Source organism: Apiospora marii (genome assembly GCF_038362585.1).
Source record: "Apiospora marii strain CBS 49790 chromosome Unknown utg000005l_segment0_segment0, whole genome shotgun sequence".
NCBI classification, from domain to species: Eukaryota; Fungi; Ascomycota; class Sordariomycetes; order Amphisphaeriales; family Apiosporaceae; genus Apiospora; species Apiospora marii.
In genome coordinates, this window is record NW_027117377.1 from 4,973,618 (window position 1) to 4,996,259 (window position 22,642).

Here is a 22,642-nt window from a genome sequence, read left to right on the forward strand (position 1 = left end):
TCCCGTCCTAGCAACACCCACGATCAAGTCGTACCGAGCTCGGCCACGCAACCATGTCGATCGAAGCTGTTGAGGCAGGTAAGTACGGATATTTACTGGCATACTGCTTTCCAGAATACGGCATTTCGGTTGGTTGTCGTCGCCATGCATAGCTAACATTGCCCCTTGTTTACAGCTGTCCCGAACCTCAACCTCACCCCCGAGGAGAAGCGGGTCTATGGCCAGCTCTTCCGCCAAGCCGACACCGAGAGTGTGGGCGTTGTCACTGGCGAAGTAGCCGTCAAATTCTTTGAGAAAACGAGACTAGACTCCTCGATTCTGGGCGAGGTAGGTTCACACACACACCCTACGCGGGCGTAGACGTCGCGTCCAAGTGCTAACATGGATGCCTTCCCCCCTTAGATCTGGCAAATAGCAGACCAGGAGAATCGCGGCTTCCTGACCCCCGCTGGTTTCGGCCTCACTCTTCGCCTCATTGGCCATGCGCAAGCCGGCCGCCAACCGTCCCGAGAGATCGCCCTCCAACAAGGTCCCATCCCACGCTTCGAAGGCTTCACGCCCGCCGGCCCTCCCGTACCTCCGCCGCAACCTTCGCCGTTACAAGCCCAAGGAACCGGCGGCGCGCCCATCCGTATACCTCCTCTGACACCCGAGAAAGTAGCGCAGTATGCCAGCTTGTTTGAACGACAGGGGCTGCAGGGGAACCTGCTGCCTGGCGACCAGGCTAAGTCGATCTTCGAGAAATCAGCTCTACCGAACGAAGTGCTGGGCAGGATCTGGCAGCTCGCCGACACGGAGCAGAGAGGCTCTCTCGTCCAGACGGAGTTTGTCATCGCAATGCATCTTCTTACGTCTATGAAGACGGGCGCCCTGCGAGGTTTGCCCAACGTCCTGCCGGCTGCTCTGTATGAGGCTGCCACCCGACGTGGCTCGATGTCTCGTCAAAGCCCCCAGCCGACCGGCCAGCCGCTATCGGCCATCCCACGACAACTTAGCGGCTCGGCTCACATGCGCCCCGGCGGTCAAATGCCCCGATCGCCTCTCAACCCCCAGGCTACAGGAGGGCTCACCCCGCAGATGTCCGGGTCTGGCTCAGACTGGGCCGTGACACCGGTCGATAAGGCCAGGTTCGACCAGTTCTACAACGACCTGGACAAGACGAACAAGGGATTCATCACCGGTGACGAGGCCGTGCCCTTCTTGAGTCAATCGAACCTTTCGGAGGATGCGCTGGCTCAGATCTGGGATCTTGCCGATATTAATTCCGAGGGGCGACTCACCCGGGACACGTTCGCCGTCGCCATGTTCCTTATCCGCCAACAACGGACCCGCCGAGACGGCTCTAATACCGTTCCCACGACGCTGCCTCCTAACCTAATCCCGCCTTCGCTGCGCACCCAAGCGCGTCCCCCTACTGCGAGCGGTTCTCCTTTCGATGCGCCCGCGCCCGCGCCTCCTCAACCGCCGCCCGCGCCCAAGTCGGCTCTCGATGATCTCTTTGGCCTCGACTCGCCTGCTCCTCCTGCCCCTGTGCAGTTTCCTCAGAACACTGGTGGCTCGGCTGCGAAGGATCCTTTTGCGTCGGCTTCTCCTATGCCACCGGCCTCTCCCGTCCGAGCTTCCCCTTCCGGCAATACTTTCCGGCCTTTTGTTCCGTCGTCTTCGTTCGGCAGAGGTCTGACTGCGCAGGATACCGGTGGCTCGGCAAGCTCGGCTGGTGGTCCCAAGCCGCCTGCGCCTATGGGGGGTATGGATGATTTGCTTGGCGACAACGACCCGGAAATCAGCAAGAAGCTGACCAACGAGACCACGGAGCTGGCCAACTTGTCGAACCAGATAGGATCTCTGTCGAACCAGATGCAACAAGTCCAGGCCACCCGCACGAGTACCGAGAAGGAAATCAATCAGACCAACCAGCAAAAGAAGAACTTTGAAACCCGGTTGGCTCAACTTCGGACCGCCTACGAAAATGAGATGGCAGCCGTCGATGCGATGAAGCAGGAAAAGGACAAGAACCAGCGGGAAGTCACCGTTCTCATGCAGCAAAGCACCGAAATCCAAGAGAAACGCAACAAACTCGCGGAGGAGCACAACGCTCTGTTGGCAGAGTTCCAGAAGTTCGAAGCCCAAAATGCCACCCTGAAGCAGCAGATCAGCGAGGCCAATAATGAGGTTGCTCAGTTGACGCCACAGATTGAGAAGCTGAGATCGGAATCGCGTCGGTTGAAGGGCATGGTGGCTATTAACAGCAAGCAGCTTGCCACTGTGGAAGGGCAACGTGATAAGCTGCAGGCTGAGGCGAGGGAGCTGAGCAGTAGTGCTGCCAACTCACCCCGAGGCAGCACTTCGTCGCCAGTCCCTGTGCCTGCTCAGGTGGCAAGCCCTGCGCCGTCGAATGCTAGTGCTAACAACCCCTTCTTCAGGCGGACTGGGAGCACCGACATGATGGGCGCCTTTGCGTCGCCCCCTGTCGCGAAGCCTTATGGCGATAAGTCGTTCGACGACATCTTTGGTGGTTTTGCCCCTAGCTCATCTAGCACGCCGCCGCCACCAGCAACTTCGTTCAAGCAGCAGCACACGGGCACGTCAACGGCAAGTGTTGGATCTTTTGCAACCCCGGGAACTTCTAGTCCTACTGTCAGTCGGCAAGATACCCTGACTGCTGAGCCCCCAGCTCCGCCTCTATCCCGGCAGATGACTCCTAGCTTCTTGCCTCTGGGTGACATGAGCGAGTCGCTAACCTCTTCTCGCCAGGCATCTCCTCCCATGAGCCGAGCCGGTGAGCCTCCTGCGGCTGCTGCTCAAGCTCTCGAGCCTACCGCAACTGGTCAGAGTGTTGCGTCAGGCGCAGATGTTGCCAAGACCTCTGATACGGAAGAGAAGCCCGCTGTCGGCACTGATGGCGTGCCTATCCCCGGTGCTTTCCCTGAAGAAGACCCCAAGGCTGTGGGCGAGAGCCCGTTTGGCGGAAACCGGGATAGCGAGATCTTCGAGAGCATGAAGAAGGAGCCCGTGAGCGCCAAGGACGACTTCGACTCGGCATTTGCCAGCTTCTCGGGCGGGTCCAGCAGCGGCCAGGAAAAGCCCAAGGACACTAACAACACCTTCACCAAGTTTGACAGCGAGTTCCCCCCGATTTCCGAGATTAACCGGGACGACGAGGACTCCGAGACCGCTAGCGAGGGCAACGGATTCGACGATGATTTCGCTCCCGTTTCCCCCACCACGAAGAAAGCCGATACCACGGAGGCACCCAAGGCTGCGTCCCCGGTAGAGGCCACCAAGGCTGCTGCTGAGGGATCCGTTGGAGCTGGCTCGTCCATTCACTCCACGAAGTATGATTAATTTTTCTTTCTGTCAACCCTCCTAAATCAACGAAACCCAACCAGTGCTAACCACCAATAAAAGTGCCGCAACAGCCTCTAAGGAAGATGATCCCTTTGCCCCAGCAGCCGACTTTGCACCCGCTCCCGGCACTGTTACCAACACTGCCCCGCCGGCGTCAAAAGGTGCTTTTGACGACCTGGATGATGAGTTTGAGGGTCTTGAGGATGCTAAGGAAGGCTCTGCCGACGACGAGTTTGCCAACATCTCGCGGTCAAATCTTGATGACTTCAACCCCGTTTTCGATAGCAGCCCTCCGCCTTCTCAGCCTAAAAATGAGTCGTCCAACGCCTCCAACGCGTTTGGAATTGACAGCAGCTATGACTTTGGCAACGTATCTACTACGTCTGCTGGCGCCCCGACGATCTCGACGCACAACACTGGTGCAGCGGCTGCTGGGCAGGGGCCCAAGTCTCCTGACAACCAGGAGTGGGATGCCTTGTTCGCTACCTTGGACGAAGCTCCTGCCAACAATGGCACTGGCGAATCGGCAGCACCCAAGGCCAATGAACAACCACAGAGCCCCTTGTCCCCCAAGTCGGGCCTTGCTCCTCCTCGGCCTGAGAATCCTGGCCGAGCACTTACGGAGGATGGTACACACGATGATCCTATCTTGAAGAACCTGACCGGCATGGGTTACTCGAGGAACGATGCGTTGAATGCTCTGGAGAAGTACGATTACAACCTCGAACGGGTGAGTAATGCGTAACGCACAAACAGGTTCTGGTCAAGACATACCCGCTGATACTTAGCGCAGGCTGCCAACCATCTCGCGAATCAATCCTAGTCGTGTTTACTGTTTTCTTTTCTTTCCAGTCATATGGTGGTAGCGGTCATGGAGGTGGTGGTTATTTGCTTTGGTTGTTACTTAGTTAATATGGAAGCCGGGATGGTGGGTTGGTTGGTTGGCGCAGAAAGAACCAACCACAAAGCCTCAGCTTACACACACAAACACACACACAACTACAATACGATGAAGAGACAGTGTACGCTTTATACTTGTGTTTTTTTGCATGGGGAAGAAGAGAGAGGAGAAGAAGACGACGAAGGTCGAGCATGAGAAGTTGCGAGATACCTTATGTTTTCCACAGGCACAATTCTTCTATGTTCATCCTTTCGTCGTTCAAAATCCAGCTTGCATATATGGGGCGTGGTGGGCATGGCTTATTTGAATTTGGTTTAATTCTCCTCGCCTTTACATGCTCGTTATGGTGACTCGACTTGAGGGGAAGCAAGGGCATTCGTTTTACGTACTTTGTGTTGCTTCCTGTCTTTCAAAATGCTTGTGGAAATTGATCTTGTTCATCCGAGTAGTAGTAGACTGTGTGTTGCCGCGACGCATCAGGTTTCATGGTGAAGATGTGATGGTTCGGCTGAAGATCTCTGAGGGCCCGAAAGGGGGCGGGGGTGTGGCGTGGTCATAACTGGTACATGGGGTAAGCGGGCTGCGTAGAAGTTGGGTTGGTGAGAGTATTGCGAGTAAGAAAGTACATAGGCGCTGATTGTCTGTCTGTATGCTCATGGTGTAGGGTATGAAAGAAGCGAGTAGTTCTTCCTACTTATGTCGTACCAGGGAGATTCGGTTGTTCCTTGGGAGTCTCCCAATGCAGCGCTCCTGAATTCACATAGATACGATGAAATATACCTAACTAGACATTCCATTGAGATTCGGTTGCTCTCCAAAAAGTGTATACCTCTACTGGTCAAGGTTTACATGTAATTGGAAGAAACCAACGAGACCTTTCAAGTTGTTGATGCTGCTAGGTAGTTCTGAAGCCCTTCCAGGTCCAAGTTTTGATGGACACGGATCACGCATGTGTCTGCTTGAAGCCCCTCGCCTTCGCCTACTGCTCTAGATAGGTAGCAAGTAGCCTGTCAAATAAGTATATCAATCATGTTGACCTGTTTCTTGACTCTGAGAGTGATGTTTGGCCTCACTTTCGCCGTAGACTCAGCAAAAAGAAAGAGGCAAGCATCCAAGCCTAGGAAAGGGGCATGAGGGACCCTGTCACCTACATTTGTTACAGGAACTGCTCATACAAATACCCATCTTGCGTTTTCAAGCTTGCTCCTCCTTCCATCTCTTCATACTCTGGGAAATAAGCCGTCTACTCGAACTGGGCCACCTCAAACCATGTTATGTGGGTTGGCAATACCGGCGTGACTGAGAACATTCAACGTAGAACGTAAATCTAAATAGAAAGTATGTTTCGGATCTTTTCAATCAAGGCCTTCCAACGGCTGGAACCTGGATATTTCATGAGGCCTGGACCTTTCCAAAGAGAATCATGTCGGTTAGCCACGAATCCAACGGGCAACGTCGTGCAATCGGCATCACTCAATCATGCAGAAGACTCTGTATCAAATCTACGTTATAGACTCGTTGGGGCAATAGAGTAGCTGCTGAGGACCTGCTGAAGGTCTTATTGTTGATTATCGCTGAGAAGGGGAGGAGAGAGGAAGCGATTTGCCCCTGTTCTTCCTCTTACAGGCGGCATCAACACTCAAGCATGCCTCTGGAGGTACATAGGTACCTACCTCATTCCCCTTTCGAGCCCGGCAACAATAAGTAGCAGTCCTCAGCACCAACACCACCACTGCCAACACCACAACAACAACAAAATGGAGGAGAGACCCTCCAAGGCTCGATACGCCCAAGTGGCCAAGGCCGAACCTCAGCCCCAGGTGGAGGCTCCTCCCCGTCGCCGGGTCCTCCTCCGCCTGGGGCCGAGGAAGAAGCCGGCCCCCAAAGAAGGTATATATATCCATCCCATTTCCTGTCCCTGTTTGTTTGGATGTTGGCGATGTTCTAGCTGAATTCAATGTAAACGAAGTTTGTTTTGGTGTATTTCCTATCCTATTTCGATCGTGATCGCGTTGCATTCCTCCAAGACTGTATACCGAGATAGGGGGGGCGCTATTTGCTCATCCTGGAGGTCATCGTCGCCCTTGAGCAGGGCCAGGATGGTGGTTCATGTACTATTCCCGCTGTCGCGTTGCTCTTGATGGCCTCGCTGATGGGAGGTTTCTATTGGGAGAGCTCCTTGGTGGTTGCTCGCCTCCCACCTAGGAGAGCTCGGCCCTGCCCAAAGGGCGTCCGTTACAAGTAAACGACGCGCGCGTCACGCAGCGTTCACCACACCAGGTGTTCAGCACAAATCCCTTGTATCGTCGTACCTTCCAATCGCGTCAACTTTTGTTGTTATTGTTGTTGAAGTTTCGCACCTTTATTGTTTTTTTCTGCTCGCACTTGGAGACTGAATAGAATGACTGACTTATTCCCAGCCTCGCCACCGACATCTTCCAAGCACCAGCAAGCAGAAGCCAGTGCCTCTCCCTCTCCTTTGCCTGCAATTAGTCACACCCCATCACTTCAACTTCCTTCCAGCCTGTCACAGACAAGTGACGATTCAGAACCAACTACCACGCCAATCCTCGACGAGTTCTTTCGATCTTGTTTGCAAGGCTCCAAGACATCCGCGCCAGGAGAACCCGAAGCTGCACTCGCCGACCGTAGAATATTGAGGGCGCACGACCTGAGCTCATCTTGGTTTGCAACATTCACGAACACCTCCAACACCAAGTCGTCGCTTCCGTCAGATGAGCACGCCATGTCTGAACCCATAGAGACACGTCGCGATATCTTCAGCGGGCGTATGATTCCCGTTCGCAGACGACCCAACACCGCCCGGGACCTTCCACGCAATCCACGACCTGTACAGGGTATTAGACGAAGCCCGCGCCGTGAGGTGTTGTCCTCGTCGTCGCGATCGCAGCATGCAGCCCGTCACCAGCGCCTCAGATACCCCCTCCCTGGCGGAGACTTCGTGCCTTCGTCGTCGTCGCCGCTCGTCCAGCCGCCTGCTGGTCGCGGTGCCGCTGCCGAGTCAGCAGGCACGACTGGTGCCCCAACCATCGTCGAATTCAGGCCAGGCGCTATGAATGTGTACGGAAACAATCCGCAGAGGCCCTACTTCTATCCCCATCCCCCAGGTGCTTCTGGGCCCGTTCCACGTGGTCGCGCCAGCGCTATAGGCTCCCCAAGTGTTCGCGAGTTCGTTCCTGCCGGTCGAGGAAACTTTCCAGGCGTTCAGGGAAACCTTCCTGCCGGTCGCGGAAACTTTCCAGGCGTTCAGGGAAACCTTCCTGCCGGTCGCGGAAACATGGCAGTCCCCCCGGGTCTTCACGGAAGTGTTCCTGGCGCTCGCGGGCTCTTTGTAAGCCCCCCAAGCGGTCGCGGAAACGTCTCTAGTGCCTATCCTCCTCCTGGAATCGTACAGCGCATCGACCGTCAGACACTGCCGCCCATCAGGACAGAAGTACATTGGACAAGAGCACGCAGAGAATCTGTAGATGCCGCTGCGGCCCCCACCGTCGTTGAGAACCAGAGCACGACTGAGCAGCAAGGTTCGACTGACACCAGAGATACCTCTGAAGCTACAACTGTCGAGGCTCCCGTTGAGACTTCTGCAACCTTCGACGATCCCTTCGATGATCCCTTCGACGATCCCTTCGACGATCCTTTCGAGGATCCAGTTGAGACTTCTGTCGATGCTTCTAGCGAGACTTCTAGCGATACTTCCGCGAATGCTGAAGTCGAGGTTCCCGTCGAGACCACTGCCGATACTCCCGGAGAGGCACCTCTTCCGCAGCTCACCAGAGGCCCGATCGCACCCGCCTGGTTCTTCACACAAAAGGTCGACCACGCCAACAAAGACATCTGGGCACCCGACCGTGTGGGTAACCGCCGCCTGACAGACTGGCCCAGCCCTGCGGAACTGCGTGAAGCCGGCGTCGAGCGTGCTGCGCGACTGAAGCCTAAGATGTTGCCCATCCCCCGATACTACAACGTCGACGCCCGAAATGTGCGCCGCTCGCAGAACGGCCAGAACGGCCCCCCTTCTTCTTCTGCCTCTGGTGCTGCGGGCACGGCGCCGCGAGTCCCGTACTTGTTCCGCAAGTACGCGGTCGACCTCGTCGGGCCTAAGAACCGGTACCCCATCCCATGCGACCCGAGTGAGGCGGAGGTCGCGCGGAGAGATCCGCGCCGCGCATGGCGTGAGAAGGAGAGACAGCAGCGAGAGCAGACTGTCGACCAGGGCTGGGGTTCCGATCTCGAGCGGCAGCTTGCGGTGTTGTTGTTGGGGGACAACTAAGGCGGGTCCGGACCCACGCTTTTCCTCGATTGGCCTGACGATGAGATTGCAACGGACGAACAGCGAACGAAATGCAACGATGAACGATAAATGAATTGCAAATGAAGAACGATGAAGACCGAACTGCGGTTATAGAAGACCTACGGAGTTATTCTTTTTTCTTGTTTTCGCACTGCCCGAGAGAGAGGTTGGCCTACAAACGCATCCCCGGGGTTTGGATGCACTTGGCACATTTGGGAGACAGCGAGCGAGCGAGTGAGTGCCCACCTTTTGGAGGCACTTTCAAGGGGTTGAAGTTTATTTGCACTATGAGAAGCACGAACAAAGAAAGGCAAAGGGAAATGGATCACAACATGGACAGCAACAGGGGAAAGGAAATCTTTTTGGTATCCCAATAATTGATTATTGGGCCTTGTGTGGAATACTTCATTGACTCAGTGAGACGCAGCATCTCACCACAGCAAAATTGCTCAATACATGGATCTCGACCGATCATGCGTTGGTGAATGTGAACGTGAATGTGCGTGTGTCGTTTGTCGGTAGGTATGGCGAGTATGCCATTCACTGTTCTTCCATTCTCTACCATTTTGTTGGCAGGGAGTGAAGCGCATATTCATTTGTAAACCCCGATCCCTGAATGGAAGTAAACTCAAGATCGAGGAATTGATCATCGTCTTCGAGAACAGCCAGCTCCCTTGGGATGGCCTGGGATTGGTTGCGTCGCAAGCTGGTTGGCCATAGGTCGTCGTACGAAAAGTAAGCCAAGCACTTAAAGAGGGCTGGCTGACTGGCTGACAGCATGTACTTAGTATGCAGCTCTCGGCGGCCACACGTCAAAGGGTGCCTGTGACGTTCCTGCATGCATGGGGAGATAAAGTAAGGGCCACAATTGCTTGATTGGCTGGCTCTGTCGCGAGTCGAGACAGTCTAGAAAAACGTTACCTCCTGGATGCTGCATTAGTGAGTACGGACATACATCACACACAGACATGCGCCGCGTGTTTTCGTCACTAGATCAACATATGTCGGGAAAAACATATGTACACACATACGGAGTATCAAGCTGCCAAATAGGATAGCAAGTACAGGAAAGGAGTGTGTGGTATTGTAAAAAGTATAATCCTGGAGAGGTTCGAAAGGTTAATAAGAAGCGATCAACAACATCCCATGGCAGATCAGTCATCTCCGGCTAAGAATAGGTCGGTGAGCTAAGAGGAGGCGGCAGGCCGGTATGAGGAGGAACGATATGCCGATTCAGCCGGCATCTACGCATGCATTAGAGAAATGAGATGGCCCAAGTCAACGACGATCAAGTTGCACAATGGGAATTTGGGGATTAGGGGGGGAGGCCAGCCTGTGCTACAAACGTTGTGTCTCACGCTGTCTCTGTTGCTTTTTGGTTTTTCAGATGGCAGATGGCAGATGGTGTAAGATAAGGATGTCCTCCCCCTGCGCCTGCGCCTCTTGCTCAAATGAGCCGGGCAGCGAAATGCGGCGGCTAGAACCTTTCATCGATGGATCGGGGAGGTCGATAGGTTTTCCGGATGTTTTCCCTCTTGGTTGAGCCTGGCTGCCTGGTCTCCTGGTCGCCGGGTCAGGTTGGTCAGGTTTGGTCAGGGACGGGGCCTCAGGGAGGACATGGTTGACGGGGGCATGGGTAGGGGAAAATGTTGGCGGCTCTGCCAATACAGAGTTTCTTCTAGTTGAGGGGGATGTCTTCCATCGTTTAGGGGTCATTCCACTTAAGGCACAAGTGGTAGGCGCTTGGTGGGGCCCGCGAGGACAGGCACCGCCTTAAGCCACCGCTGGACAACTGACATCCCAGTGGGACGGGCCAGCAAGAGGGCCCGGCACTACCAAAACAGTGGGCTAATAACGGGGAGGATGCAAAGGGAGCAGGGGGTTCACCTGGGTAAAGGAGAGAAAACAGCATATTCAATTTTATTTCCTTCATGCCCGTACACGTGAAATACCACATTGTACAGCAAGCGATACTGGCATCGCCTACGTAGTACCTAGTAGTAGCTCGAGTGATAGGCGGAGTTGAGTACCTGCCTCTTGATTTTGGCGTGGCTTCAAATTGACGGGCGTTCAAGTCAAAACTGCCACAACCCGAAGACTACTTTCTACTGCACATGCATCGAGGACATGTCATTATGAGTGGATGAATCTTGACTCGAAGAACCACACATCTACCTACTAATTACTCTTTACGTGTCCCTGTAGCGGGCAGCGCCCATCCCCTCCTATTCCCTGTGTATCCCGCTTGTGAGAGGTACACATTGATACACACCGACAACAGCCATCGAATCGGGTCGGCCAAAAGAAAAGTCCCCAAGACTAACCCGACCTCGACGAAACCACCAAAAAGCTCCACCAACCACCACCGACGCTGGAGCTTCGAGGGAACATCCATTGAAACACAGTCGCGCGATACCTCCCCGAACCAAACCAAAGACTCCAGACTCCCAGAGCAGGACCACCTGCTGCTGCCGACCAAAAACCCACTTACCGCCCGGATGCATTCCTAAACCCTCTTTCTTCTGACACTGCACCGCTACTATAGCCTTTTGCCTTTTTGTCATTGCCGTCTGCTTTTCTTGTTCCGACCCGTCGACATTCTTTATACCCATCCTCCCTTTGAGTACCCGAGTCGACAGTCACTATGGCCGAACAAGGAGAGGCGCAGCACGCGGCCGCTCCTCCTGCAGTAGAGGTGCAGCACACCAAGATGGACGACGAATCGATGCTCTCGGACAGAGAAGACAATGTAAGTCACCTTCTTTATCATTACACCGAGAGAGGGGGGGGCATTCGCCCGCAATCTGTCTATGCCGCCCGCCTCGACCAACGCCCACAGGTTGCACAGCAGCATGCCCCCATCGATCTGGTCTGTCTTGCTTGTCACGGTTGCTGACCCCCATGGCTTTTCCTCAGGACATGTTCGAGGACGCCGTCGATGCACGCTCTGTCCGATCGCTCACGAAACGAAGCTCCTCAGCCCACAAGCCCGCCCCGACGCCCTCCTTGAAGGATGAAGAGCCGGAAGCGGAAGCGGTGGCGGAAACGGAAAAGGAAAAGGAAGCGGTAGCAGATAAACCCACGTCTGACGTGGTTCCAGAGAAACCTACGCCGGACGTGGTCCCAGAGAAGTCTACGTCGGACGTGGTCCCAGAGCCTGAACCCGAGAAAGCTCAAGTCAACGGCACCTCGAGCGTTCACGGCTTGGACGTTCACGACTCGGGCGTACACGACGACGATGAAGCACCTGCACCGCCAGAGAAGGACGTGGAGTCTGTAGTAGAAGATGATTTGCTCGAGGATTCGAAACCGGAACCGAGCATCATTTCTACCAACGGCACTATGGATGAGGTAAAGCTGGATGATGTGAAACTGGACGATGTAAAGCTGGATGACGTGAAGGTGGACGAGGAGGCTGCCAGCCCTGCCAAAGGTATGTTATATTACTCCGACTGTCTGTTGTGTACTTGACGATGAAGTTGCTGACTTTTGCAGTAGAGGATGAAGAAGAGCAGCCACCTGCCGTGCCGCCTAAGAGACCCGGTAAGAAGCTGTCTTTGAGCAACCTGAGAAGCTCTTTTCCCACAATGCCTTGGTCTCCCAACGCTGTTGAGTCACCCCCAAAGGACAACTCTAACCTCCCGACCATATCAGCAGCTGCTCCCCCAACCAGAGATTCTTCGCTGGTTGCCGACCACAAACCAACGCTCTCGCGCAAACTCACCAGCCCCTTTACTTGGCTCTCTTCGCGGAATTCCAAGGACAACAGCTCGCCTCCAGCATCCATCCCTCGCAACACGAGGCGTGATACCACAAGCTCAATGGCAACTCTGAGTAGTAATCCAGAGATGATGTTGAGCAAGCTCGAGGAAGGAGACGAAAATGGAGCACGACCAAGGTCGGTAAGGAATAGTCTCAAGGACCGCTTCAAATTGGTCCGCATGCGGGAGGAAGCTGGCGTCGTGATGCCGGGAGAAGAAGGTTCTGGAGACGGCATACAGACAACAACGGTGGATACCGGAAATCTTGCTGCTGAGACTATCGATGCCGGGCCTATTTCTCCTATTCCTCCAACCCCCAACCCAGACCTTGCACCCGGTACAGTGGCGGGTATTATGGCTGGGCCCTCTGCCATAAACGATTCCCAGGTTGATTGGGACCTGTGGCAGAATGTTGTCTACGAGGGCCCTGCTGCGGTGGCGAGAACCAGCGCAGAGGAGTTGAACCAGGCCATTGCGACGGGCATTCCCAACGTCATCCGAGGTGTCGTTTGGCAGGTTCTTGCACAGAGCAAGAACGATGACCTGGAGCTGACTTACCGGGATCTCCTTACTCGCGGTGCGGAGAAGAACCCCAATAGGAACAGCAACAGCACCTCCATCAGCTCGCTCAGCAACGGCAATCTCAGTGCCGAAAAGGAAACGTTGACGTCATCGGCGTCCTCTGTCCACTCTGATAAGTCCGGGTCTAACGGCACAAAGTCTCCTGTGCCCTCGGAGAAGGAGAAGGAGAAGGATCCCGAGGCTGTTCAGAGGGCCCAGGCTGTAGCGGCTGCCGAACAGAAGAAAAAGGACAAGGAGGACATCATCAAAGTCCAAAAACTGGAAAAGGTCATCCGCAAGGATATGGGTGCGAGGACGAGCTACTCGAAGTACGCCCAGGCTGCCGGGCTTCAGGATGGCTTATTTGGAGTCTGCAAGGCGTATGCTCTTTACGACGAGGATGTGGGTTATGCTCAAGGCATGAACTTCCTCATCATGCCTATCCTTTTCAACATGCCGGAGGAAGAGGCTTTCTGTCTCCTGGTAAAGCTGATGCACGAGTACAAACTGCGGGATCTGTTCGTTCAGGATATGCCGGGCCTGCACATGCGTCTCTACCAGTTCGAGCGGCTGCTGGAGGACCTGGAGCCTGCTCTCTACTGCCACCTGCACCGCCGCGGTATCACTGGCCATCTGTATGCTACCCAGTGGTTCTTGACGCTCTTCGCGTACCGGTTCCCTCTTCAGCTCGTTCTTCGGATCTATGATTTGATTCTCTCCGAGGGTCTGGCGGCCGTTCTGAAGTTTGGCATTGTTCTGATGCAAAAGAACAAGGAAACCCTACTTAGAATGTCTGACATGGGCCAGCTGACCACCCATCTCAAGGATAAGATCTTCGACGTTTACGTCGATCAAGCTCCTAGTGCGGGCAGTATTCTTGAGAACGGGTTCTTTGGCAGCAGCTCTGCCAGTGTAGACAAGGAGGTCTACCGGGCGGATCAGCTCGTTCGCGACGCGTGCGAAGTGAAGGTCACCCCTGAGCTTCTCAAGGCGTACACCGCGGAGTGGGCAGAGAAGACCCGCGCCGAAAAGGAACGCCAAACGGAACTTGAGACGTTGAGGTCCCAGAACGCGACTTATTCTGTCCAGGTCCGGAAGCTGGAGAAGCATGTCGAGGACAGTGAAAGGGACCAAGTCGAGATGGCCAACACATTTGTGCGCTTTAAGCTCAGGGAGGAGAAGCTTGAAGAAGAGAACGAGGCCCTCGAGCAAAGGGTGCAAGAACTCAGTTCTATTATCAACGAGCAACAGAACACAGATAAACAGCTGGTCCAAACCAAGATGGAACTCGCTGAGGTATGTTATGGGCTCCTTCTACTTCAACTGCCGCAATTGCTAACAGCCCTGACAGCTCACATCCGAACACGAGGCCCTGAAACGGAAATGGGCCGACCTGAAGAAGCAATTCGCATAATCGCGATTGCTCATGATCAGCGACGCGACCATGCCCAAGGACCTATACCGCTTGGATTCGGCTCTATACAGTTTGGAGGGGCCCGGCATCCAGCCAGGCCAACATTTGTACCTCGCCTTTTGACATAACGCGAAAGTTGAGACTGGAACCCGACCTTGTGAAAGCATGTTATCAGTAGTGCATGCGCCTCCATGGGCGGTCCTGCATTCGATGCAATGTTTGGTTCATTCGATTGGCGCGGGAGTTCAAGGGGAAATGCCTTGCCTATGTCAGCAACCATTTCCCCTCACTCACCAGTTCTATGGAGGCAACGACCCATTATGAAGTGTGTCTCTACCAGCTCAACTCCTAAGAGAGAAAGGGCAGCTTCTTGACGAGGCATGAGAAAAGAATATTGTGTAAATAATAATCTCTGGAGACGATGACGATTATGAAGAAGCGAAAGCAGTGCAGTGTTATTGAAACCTCACGTCGACAGCTTGCGAACTGCCCGGACGCCCTCAGATGATTGCCAGCTAGGCAAGGGGGGTCAGTCAACTTTGTGTATCTCTACTACTGGTGTAGACTACTAGGATAGGAACAAGGAGAACAAGAGAATACTTATTCGTGTCCCTACTCGAGAGGACGGATGACAAAGATTGAGATTAGAAAGTGATCATGATACAGCCGATGTGGCAGTAAATAGATATGCCGTATGCTGCATATGTTAGTTATAATGTATATAAATATACTGTCGCTACTTGCACCCGGTGATGGTGACGATATACTTATGCAGGTATCGATACGCTGTTGCGACTTGCACAATGCCCGCTGTGTCTGGATTCCAGGGTCCGATTTTCCCGTCGCAAATGGCAGCACATGCAGTACTTACCCTAAGCGCCCAAGAACGTATCACCAACACAACCCCCAACCAATGGTTTGGCTGCAAGTAGGTTGCCTGTTTTGGCCGCTCCACGCAGTAAAGAAGTGGGAGAATGCAACGTGAACATACAGCATGAGAACACACATATGCGCGTTTTCACAGTCTACCCTGATCTTTCTGCCTATCTTTCGCTCGTCAAAATGGAAGTCTTCCTGTATCTTGCTTCGTGCTTTCTCTTGTTGCCTGGCAAGTCTCACGTCCCTCGTCGGATATCAGTTTCGTTGACCATTACGTGAATGCATATCCTCCTCCTGTGACATCCCGCCTGGGCTTTCCGCCTCCTTCCCCTCTTTTGTCATGTCCCCTACGGAACCAGGGGTCCCAAAGTTATGCGAGGACTGCGCTTGTCTATGTTTCGATGAACAGAAGTTCGGTGGCAAGATCGGTGAAAGCGACAATGGAAAGCTTAGTCTGGATGTGCCGGTCGAGAACCCAGAGACTCCGGGTTATCGATCCATACCGGTAGAAGGGTTCAGAAAGCACGATGTATACCCTGAGTTAGAAGGCTTGCTGGCTACAGCCAACCGCGGTTGTATCTTTTGCAAGTGTCTACGGGAGGTGCTCTTGTCGGATGAAGTCACCGAGGTTGTCTCCGATTTGAAGACGTATCTGGGAGTATCAACAAGAGCCTTCACTCTAGGTTGCGTACACTGGAAATGGCCGGTGGACGGCAGTAGGGTTCTGTTGCTTGATTTCAGCGTCTTCAACGAGGGACTTTTCACAGTAGACGGGGAGAGAGGATACTGGTCTTTTGCTTTCTCTTCTGAAGTCGATAAAGGTGAGCACTCCATGGCCATTTCACTTGTCATCAGCGCAATGTTAACGGCACCATCTACGCAAAAGAGTCAGGGGGCGCCGCCAGCGCAGTTGACTCATGGCTGGGTTTGTCCTCGCAGCCTCCACCGGCCACTTACCTCAACCCAGAGTCTCTTCAATGGCTGCAGGGACATCTTTCCCACTGTATTTCACATGTACCGCTGCTTCCGGAGTGGAAACCCGATCTACATTCCCATCGATACTGTGAATACGACGGCGTGAAACACGTTCCGACCAGGCTGATTGATGTCCAATCCGAACCATTGCGACTGGTGGACAGGCAGGAAGTTATTACCACCGCCGCCGAGCCACGCTATACGGCCCTTTCATACTGCTGGGGCACCAGAAAGAAGGGTGCCAAGTCGTTCACCACCACTGCCGAGTCTCCCCCGAGATACGAAAGAAGGGAATTTCGATGCAGGAGTTGCCTGAGACATTGCAGGACGCGGTGGAATTGACGAGAGCTTTGTCGATCCCGTACCTCTGGATCGATGCTATTTGCATCATTCAGATGGACATCGCAGACTGGGAAAGGGAGTCCAAAGTAATGGACCAGATATACAGCGGCGCATACCTCACGATATGCTCTCTCAGCCCCTCAAGCAACAGCGGTTTTCTGCGGCAAGACCAGCCGGTGGTGAAGCTTCCGTTCTCATCAAAGTTGCAACCCATGATCCGAGGAAGCATCCAACTTCGCTTCGCGGGCACAGTAGTGGGCGCGCTCCACGTGCCCCAGGCCAGGCTTCCTGACAGCCGCTACTGGGGCCGCGGCTGGACCTTGCAGGAGCAGCTCTTGTCGAGCAGGTCTGTCATTTTTGGCAACTCCACCATGGCCTTTTCTTGCTCCTCAAGAACGGAATTCGAGAATAAGATTCGAGAGGAAGAAGAGTATCTCTATTCTGCACTCATCAACCTCCAAGAGACCATGCGTAAAGGCTCTTCTCACGAAGCGATCGGAACGGTATGGACCACCGTACTTAGAACGTTCTCCATGCGCCACTTTACGGTACGCCAGGATGTGTTCCCAGCCTTGTCAGGGGTAGCAAGTGCGTTTGCGCAAGCACTAGACGACACATACGTGGCGGGAATATGGAAAACCAATACGGTCGGGGGTCTGCTGTGGGCTTCACAGAAGCATTTCAAAAACCATACCAGTCTCCAGGGAGAACTGGTACGTCTGGAGCACCAAGACCCTTACATCAGCCCCTCGTGGAGCCCAGTAGGAACGCTCGGTCAGATTTCGTACGGCGAATACCATGCTATCGACATGAACAAGTCGTGGGTTATCGAGTGCAACACTGACATCAATGTGGAAGTGGATGGGCAAAACCCCTTCGGGCGTCTGAAGTTTGCCGTCTTGCGGTTCTCAGGCGTTACCTTGAGAACAGACACACTAAGCGGCTTCGAGACAACTACTGATGATCGCTTGTTTTATTCAATGTATCGGACTAGGCTGAACCAAATGGGTGTCTTCGATATCGACCCAGATTGGTTGCAACTGTGGGATGTCAAGGACCAACCTGAGCAGCTTCACGGTGACTTCAAACTGGCACTTCTCTGTAGTTTCGTGGATCCCGAGAAGACTTCTACGTCGATAAATGACGAAATCCCGCCTGACGATTTCCCAAGAGAAAAGCGCAGTGCGGCAGGCCTCATCCTTCACCCCAATTCAGCAGGTGATAAGTATATTCGAGTCGGTCGATTCGTAACACGGTATGGCGTGGGTGGTGGTTTGAGTGTGTTCAACTGGGGCTGGGTAGAGGACCTGGAGATAATATGATAGTTTCTGTCAGGTCCTGAAATGTTACAAACATTGGCAACCTACTATTATCTTGGATCCTGGCTTTGACCTTAAGTCCTACCTAGATCGTAGCAAGAACTTGTATGGAAATCAGCCAGTGCGTGTGATCAGTCAAACACCCATGGGCCATTGGTAGCGTTGATACCCCGAGCATACTTATCGAGTGCAGCAAGGAATATTTCGAAATCAGAAAGTTTGAATTTCTCATTAGTCAGCCAATCCGCCTCAATTATCTTGCTTTTGAGCTTTCATACCTGCCAGGGGTGATTGGTCTCGTTTCTATGGAATGGTCTGATCTGTTCGACAACAGCATTGCTTCAGCTCATATGACGAATGGGCAGCGAGGACAAGAGGCCCATGAGTACAGGGATACAGAAACGCAACCTGCTGTACCCATATAAGAATAGGCACTTATATGTGCTAACAGATACACGGCATACCGACGGAATATCCAATCAACCTGATATTATATTGGTAAAACGTACGAGAAGGGAACAGTTAAACATCGACACAATAAGCACGTGAACGCAGGTCTAGAGATACGGGAATGCACTGTTGTTTGATCTTTTATTGATCAGATAGTCGTCATCGCGATGAACCCATTCCATGCCGTAGACGAAGTATCAGCAAAAATCCATGAACACCGATTCCGTAGTGCAAATGTAAAGACTAGACTTCGTGGTCTCCATTTTTCCGTCGTGACATACAGTTCATGAAGCTGAAGAAGGCTAAATCCTTTCCCTTCTTTTGTTTCCTTCACGACAAACCCAGCCGATAACCCCTTCCGTAAAAGCAAGCGATACGCTTACTTGTGGAGCTTACGCTGGTAGAAGGCGAGCTCCTCACCCTCCAGGATGTAACCGTCGCAGCGACCGCTCTGGCCGGGACGGCTGGCAATGACGGCGAAGACACGACCGGCCTCGAACTGCTTCTCGAGAGCGGGCTCGACCTTGCCCTGGGCGGCGAAGCGAGCGGCCTGCTTCTTCTCGACGGCGTTGCTCTTCTTCACGGTCTCCTCCTCCTTGCCCTGCTTCTGCTGTCGGCGACGGCCGAGAGCCTGGCCGTAGTGGGCCTCGTACCACTGACGGAAGGGAGCGGCATCGATCTGGACAACGGCGGACTTGGTGAGGGTGTTGGTACGGACCAGCTCGTTGTTGGAGGGGTGGTAGGCGACAACGATGACACGGGTCTTGCGGGTGCAGCCCTCGGAGGCCCAGGCGAAGTTGCCGGAGTCGAGGCGCAGGGCACGGTACTTGTGGTTACCGCCACGGGTGCGGACGGTGTGAATACGCTTGGCACCGATACGGGTGTTGGCCTCCTGGCGGCCGGCCTCGAAAGCGCGCTTCTTCCCTGTTGACGGAGGTCAGAACGTATGATTCATGCCAAAAAGCAGAATGCATACGGGCTTTCGAACGATCAAGACAAGGTCCTCTCCCCTACCCGACCGCCTATCGCAAAGGAAGCGGAGGGAGAGAAGAGAACCCGTCGATCGTAGTTCATATGCCTTATTGTATGGATTCTTTCACGTTGTTGGAGACGTACGGTAGTAGGCGCGCTTGGCACCGGTAGCGTTGCGCTTGTGACGAGAATCGCGAGAAATACCCATGATTGCGGTTTATCTGTGAGTGCAAAGAAGGTGAATGGTTAGCTGAGGCTGCCAATCCAAGTGAGGGTTGAAGATGTTGCGGGGTGCTGAGGCGGAATCGAGGGTACGTTTCGAGTTTTCGCAACGAATTGAAGGTCTCGTGTGCGCACACACGGTCGAGCAACAACTGGCTAATAACAAGAGCTGAGTCTCCTTCCTCTCGGGGTTGGCAACTTACCTGATGATGTCGGTATTCACCAGGGCAATCGATAGAAAAATGGGTGTTGGCTGTTGGGGTTAGTCGTAGGAGCGGGATGTTCAGAGAAAAGTTCGCGGTGTAGTCGTGGTGCTCTTCCCTCGTGCAAATTGCCAACCAATTTTCTGTGTGGGTTTCTAAATTCGCAGAAGTGGACCTCAGCCTGCACGACTTTGGAAAGAGGGCTTGCCTTTGGGCTGATAAGATAAGCCCAATCTGCGCGGCCACCTGGTGGACAGCTGGTCACTGCTTAGTAGCAAATGCACGGCCAATCCGTTCAGCCTCAATTCAACGACATGTTCAGCTCATCCGAAAAAGCGGCAAAGGGAGTGGATAACCTCGCAAGGATTCACATGCAAGTCCGAAAATAGCCAAGACTCGGGGTAGTCTGATCGTATTCTACCTTGGCCTTGCATCCGCTTTCTACTCAAGGGAGACACAGCGACGAGTGTCTGAATGCTGCGAGACGCTGTCCACAGTCCACTATGTACACACACCCCTTTCTGTCTTGGATTCTTGCCATCCATGCCCGTCCTTAATGACTCAAATGAGCGCATTCATGATAACCAATTCTGCAATGGTCTCCCTACCTAGTTGAGGGTTTAATGCATCCTCTTGGGAACATTAGAGTTAATAATACCATCCACGTTTTTGAGGTATAAGACCATATTATGCATCTACAACTAAACCCAGGTTTGGGCCAAGGAGAGACTGAACTGATGCGAAAATATCTCAAACTAAAAAAGCCGTACCATGCACAGCTATTGGGTAAGGTCGGAGATAGCGGATCTTGCCAGGCTTCCCTGCATCCCACAATAGCACACCACGTATGGTTTCCAGGAGCTCTCTGGTTTTCAAGACCACTGAATATCACTGACAGCAAGACAGAATTTGAGTGGCTTTGACCCTGGTACATTGCGCAGTTCCGAGACGAACAGTCTAAGGTCTCTTGAGACTTTTCGTTACAAGGCTGCCCTCCAAATCGGATATTAATATAACTCTCTTTTATTTTTCTTTTAAAAATGAATAAACTATATGTATATAATTCAAACAATTTCTTTTATGAGCGTTGATCGATCCGGACATGAGATGTATTCAGCGAAGCTTCAGGTTCTTCGCTTTAAATGCGACTCCCAGCCAGTGGCTTTTGCGAAGCGTATTGCATGGGACCTATGGCAGAAAGGGATATCATTTAAAGCAAATCTCTCTGCCACTATTCTGTCTCTTATCCATATTTTGTTTTCATCTATGCTTTTGGCTACTATCCTACCAATGCAACGTGCGCAAGGAGACTTCCGCTCGGCTGGTCTGATTCAACATTAAATCAAAGTTGAGGAACCATGCTGTTTGAACAACTTTGGGGCACACCTGACTTATACTCATCACCTTCTCTTAACTTCATCGCTGCTCTCTGGCAGTGTGAATCGGTATTTCAGAGCATAGCCTGGATATACTGAAGTTACGGTATACATTGTAGATATCTACGTCATCTGGGTAGACATGTCTCACTAAGTGTCGTCCAGTTCGACTGGACAAGACTAGAAGCAGGGCCAAGGCCACATCACATACATGCCGAAGGCATGTGCCGTCTTGAAATCCACAGTTGATAGTATCTTCTCGGCGTGGTAAGTCTTCGACAAGTGTGAGGTGTGAGTTTGACCACAATACTATAATTTGAGACGTAGGTGAATATTGGTAAATGTACACATCATTCACCAGGGAGGCTTAGTATGAATCGAAAGAGGATGTATGCATTACAAGCATGATTCGGTTTGGGATTATGCCAGCAGCATTAAGAGCAATTATCTCTTTGCATTAGAACCTTTATATTCGAAAAAGGGGAAGGGAATAAAAATGTAGGATGAGGTATTACATGGTAGTATATCAGTATCTACGGGTGACAACTAAATATGGAAACCATGTTTCCTTTATTTACCATGTTTACCTAATTCCTTAAGTTCCGAAGTAATGACCCCCCCAGTTAAGAAACATTATAATAACCAGCCACTTTGAGTAGACGCTTATAGTTAACCAACATATTCCACTTGGCTGTATTGTTCCCTTGGCAAATGGATGGTGGCCACCTTCAGTCTTCCGGTGTTTCCGTTCCTCTAAGACATCGAACCATTCGTATATTACTTGATATACGAATCACATTCAAGCAGGGACACCTTCCGACTGGTCCAACTTGCCGTCTTAGCCTTATGAACGCTGCCAGTTTGCAACCTGGCCCGATGACGATGTTGTAATAACGCGGGATACGTCATGCTTATAGTAGCAGTATCTAAAGAGCACAGTCGTATTATGCCGTCACGCGAATCGTTTATACAGCTGCAGGCAAGACATCAGACGCATAAAGATGTGCATTGTCCATTCCAACTAGTAGACTCCATTCTACGTTTAACTGATCATACTATTGTTTTCCCTACGTATAAATACACAGACAGACGTTGTATGTATAAATATACATAAGGTATACAAAGTGCAGAACAATTGAAGTATAACGCGTGCCGATTGCGATGAGCAATCAAACGGGTGCCAGTTCAAATCACATACTACGGTAGTCAGAATGCCTTGGAAATGACTACACGGTCGTAAACGCGCGCTTAGAAGTAAGGACAGGGGGGGGCAGGGGTAGGCGGCAAGATCGACAGCTTTGTAACATGGCGTTGGTGAATGAATGGAAGACATGGGGACCTGGTACTAGATAATTGCGGGTGGTAAAAAACGGTGCGACCAGGCCTGCCATGAGACATTTGTATTGACGGACGTGTGCCGAATGAATTAGTTGGGGATGCGCCTTTGGAACATCAGCATCAGTTCGTGGTTTCGTTTGGTCCCCCAGGTTCTCTGGGGAGTGGGGGACGTTGCTCGCATCTCTTACTTCCTCGCGGGTCAAAGGCCAAATCCCCGTAGCTTCCATGCTTACCAAGTGCGTAGCTGAAATCGAGATCTGACAACTTGA

General features: G+C 52.7%; 5 protein-coding genes across 5 annotated transcripts; 3 read left to right on the top strand and 2 right to left on the bottom strand.

Annotated features, from left to right (window-relative positions):
• Positions 1–53: 53 nt before the first annotated feature.
• PG985_009423 (ef hand domain-containing protein) lies at positions 54–4,171 on the top strand (the record flags this gene model as incomplete). Its single annotated transcript, XM_066829191.1, has 5 exons — positions 54–78; positions 176–327; positions 403–3,335; positions 3,409–4,078; positions 4,142–4,171. The coding sequence occupies 5 exons, from the start codon at positions 54–56 to the stop codon at positions 4,169–4,171; spliced, it is 3,810 nt and encodes a 1,269-aa protein (XP_066684103.1).
• Positions 4,172–7,271: 3,100 nt separating this feature from the next.
• On the bottom strand, positions 7,272–8,439 carry PG985_009424 (uncharacterized protein; the record flags this gene model as incomplete). The annotated part of the gene is made up of 2 exons (XM_066829192.1): positions 7,272–8,332; positions 8,376–8,439. 2 exons carry the CDS (start codon positions 8,437–8,439, stop codon positions 7,272–7,274), a joined length of 1,125 nt encoding a protein of 374 aa, XP_066684104.1.
• A 2,766-nt stretch (positions 8,440–11,205) lies between these two features.
• On the top strand, positions 11,206–14,297 carry PG985_009425 (RabGAP/TBC; the record flags this gene model as incomplete). The annotated part of the gene is made up of 4 exons (XM_066829193.1): positions 11,206–11,310; positions 11,478–11,994; positions 12,060–14,179; positions 14,235–14,297. The coding sequence occupies 4 exons, from the start codon at positions 11,206–11,208 to the stop codon at positions 14,295–14,297; spliced, it is 2,805 nt and encodes a 934-aa protein (XP_066684105.1).
• Positions 14,298–16,450: 2,153 nt separating this feature from the next.
• PG985_009426 (uncharacterized protein) lies at positions 16,451–17,815 on the top strand (the record flags this gene model as incomplete). Its single annotated transcript, XM_066829194.1, has 1 exon — positions 16,451–17,815. The coding sequence occupies one exon, from the start codon at positions 16,451–16,453 to the stop codon at positions 17,813–17,815; it is 1,365 nt and encodes a 454-aa protein (XP_066684106.1).
• An 826-nt stretch (positions 17,816–18,641) lies between these two features.
• On the bottom strand, positions 18,642–19,442 carry PG985_009427 (40S ribosomal protein eS8; the record flags this gene model as incomplete). Its single annotated transcript, XM_066829195.1, has 2 exons — positions 18,642–19,186; positions 19,379–19,442. The coding sequence occupies 2 exons, from the start codon at positions 19,440–19,442 to the stop codon at positions 18,642–18,644; spliced, it is 609 nt and encodes a 202-aa protein (XP_066684107.1).
• Positions 19,443–22,642: the final 3,200 nt, after the last annotated feature.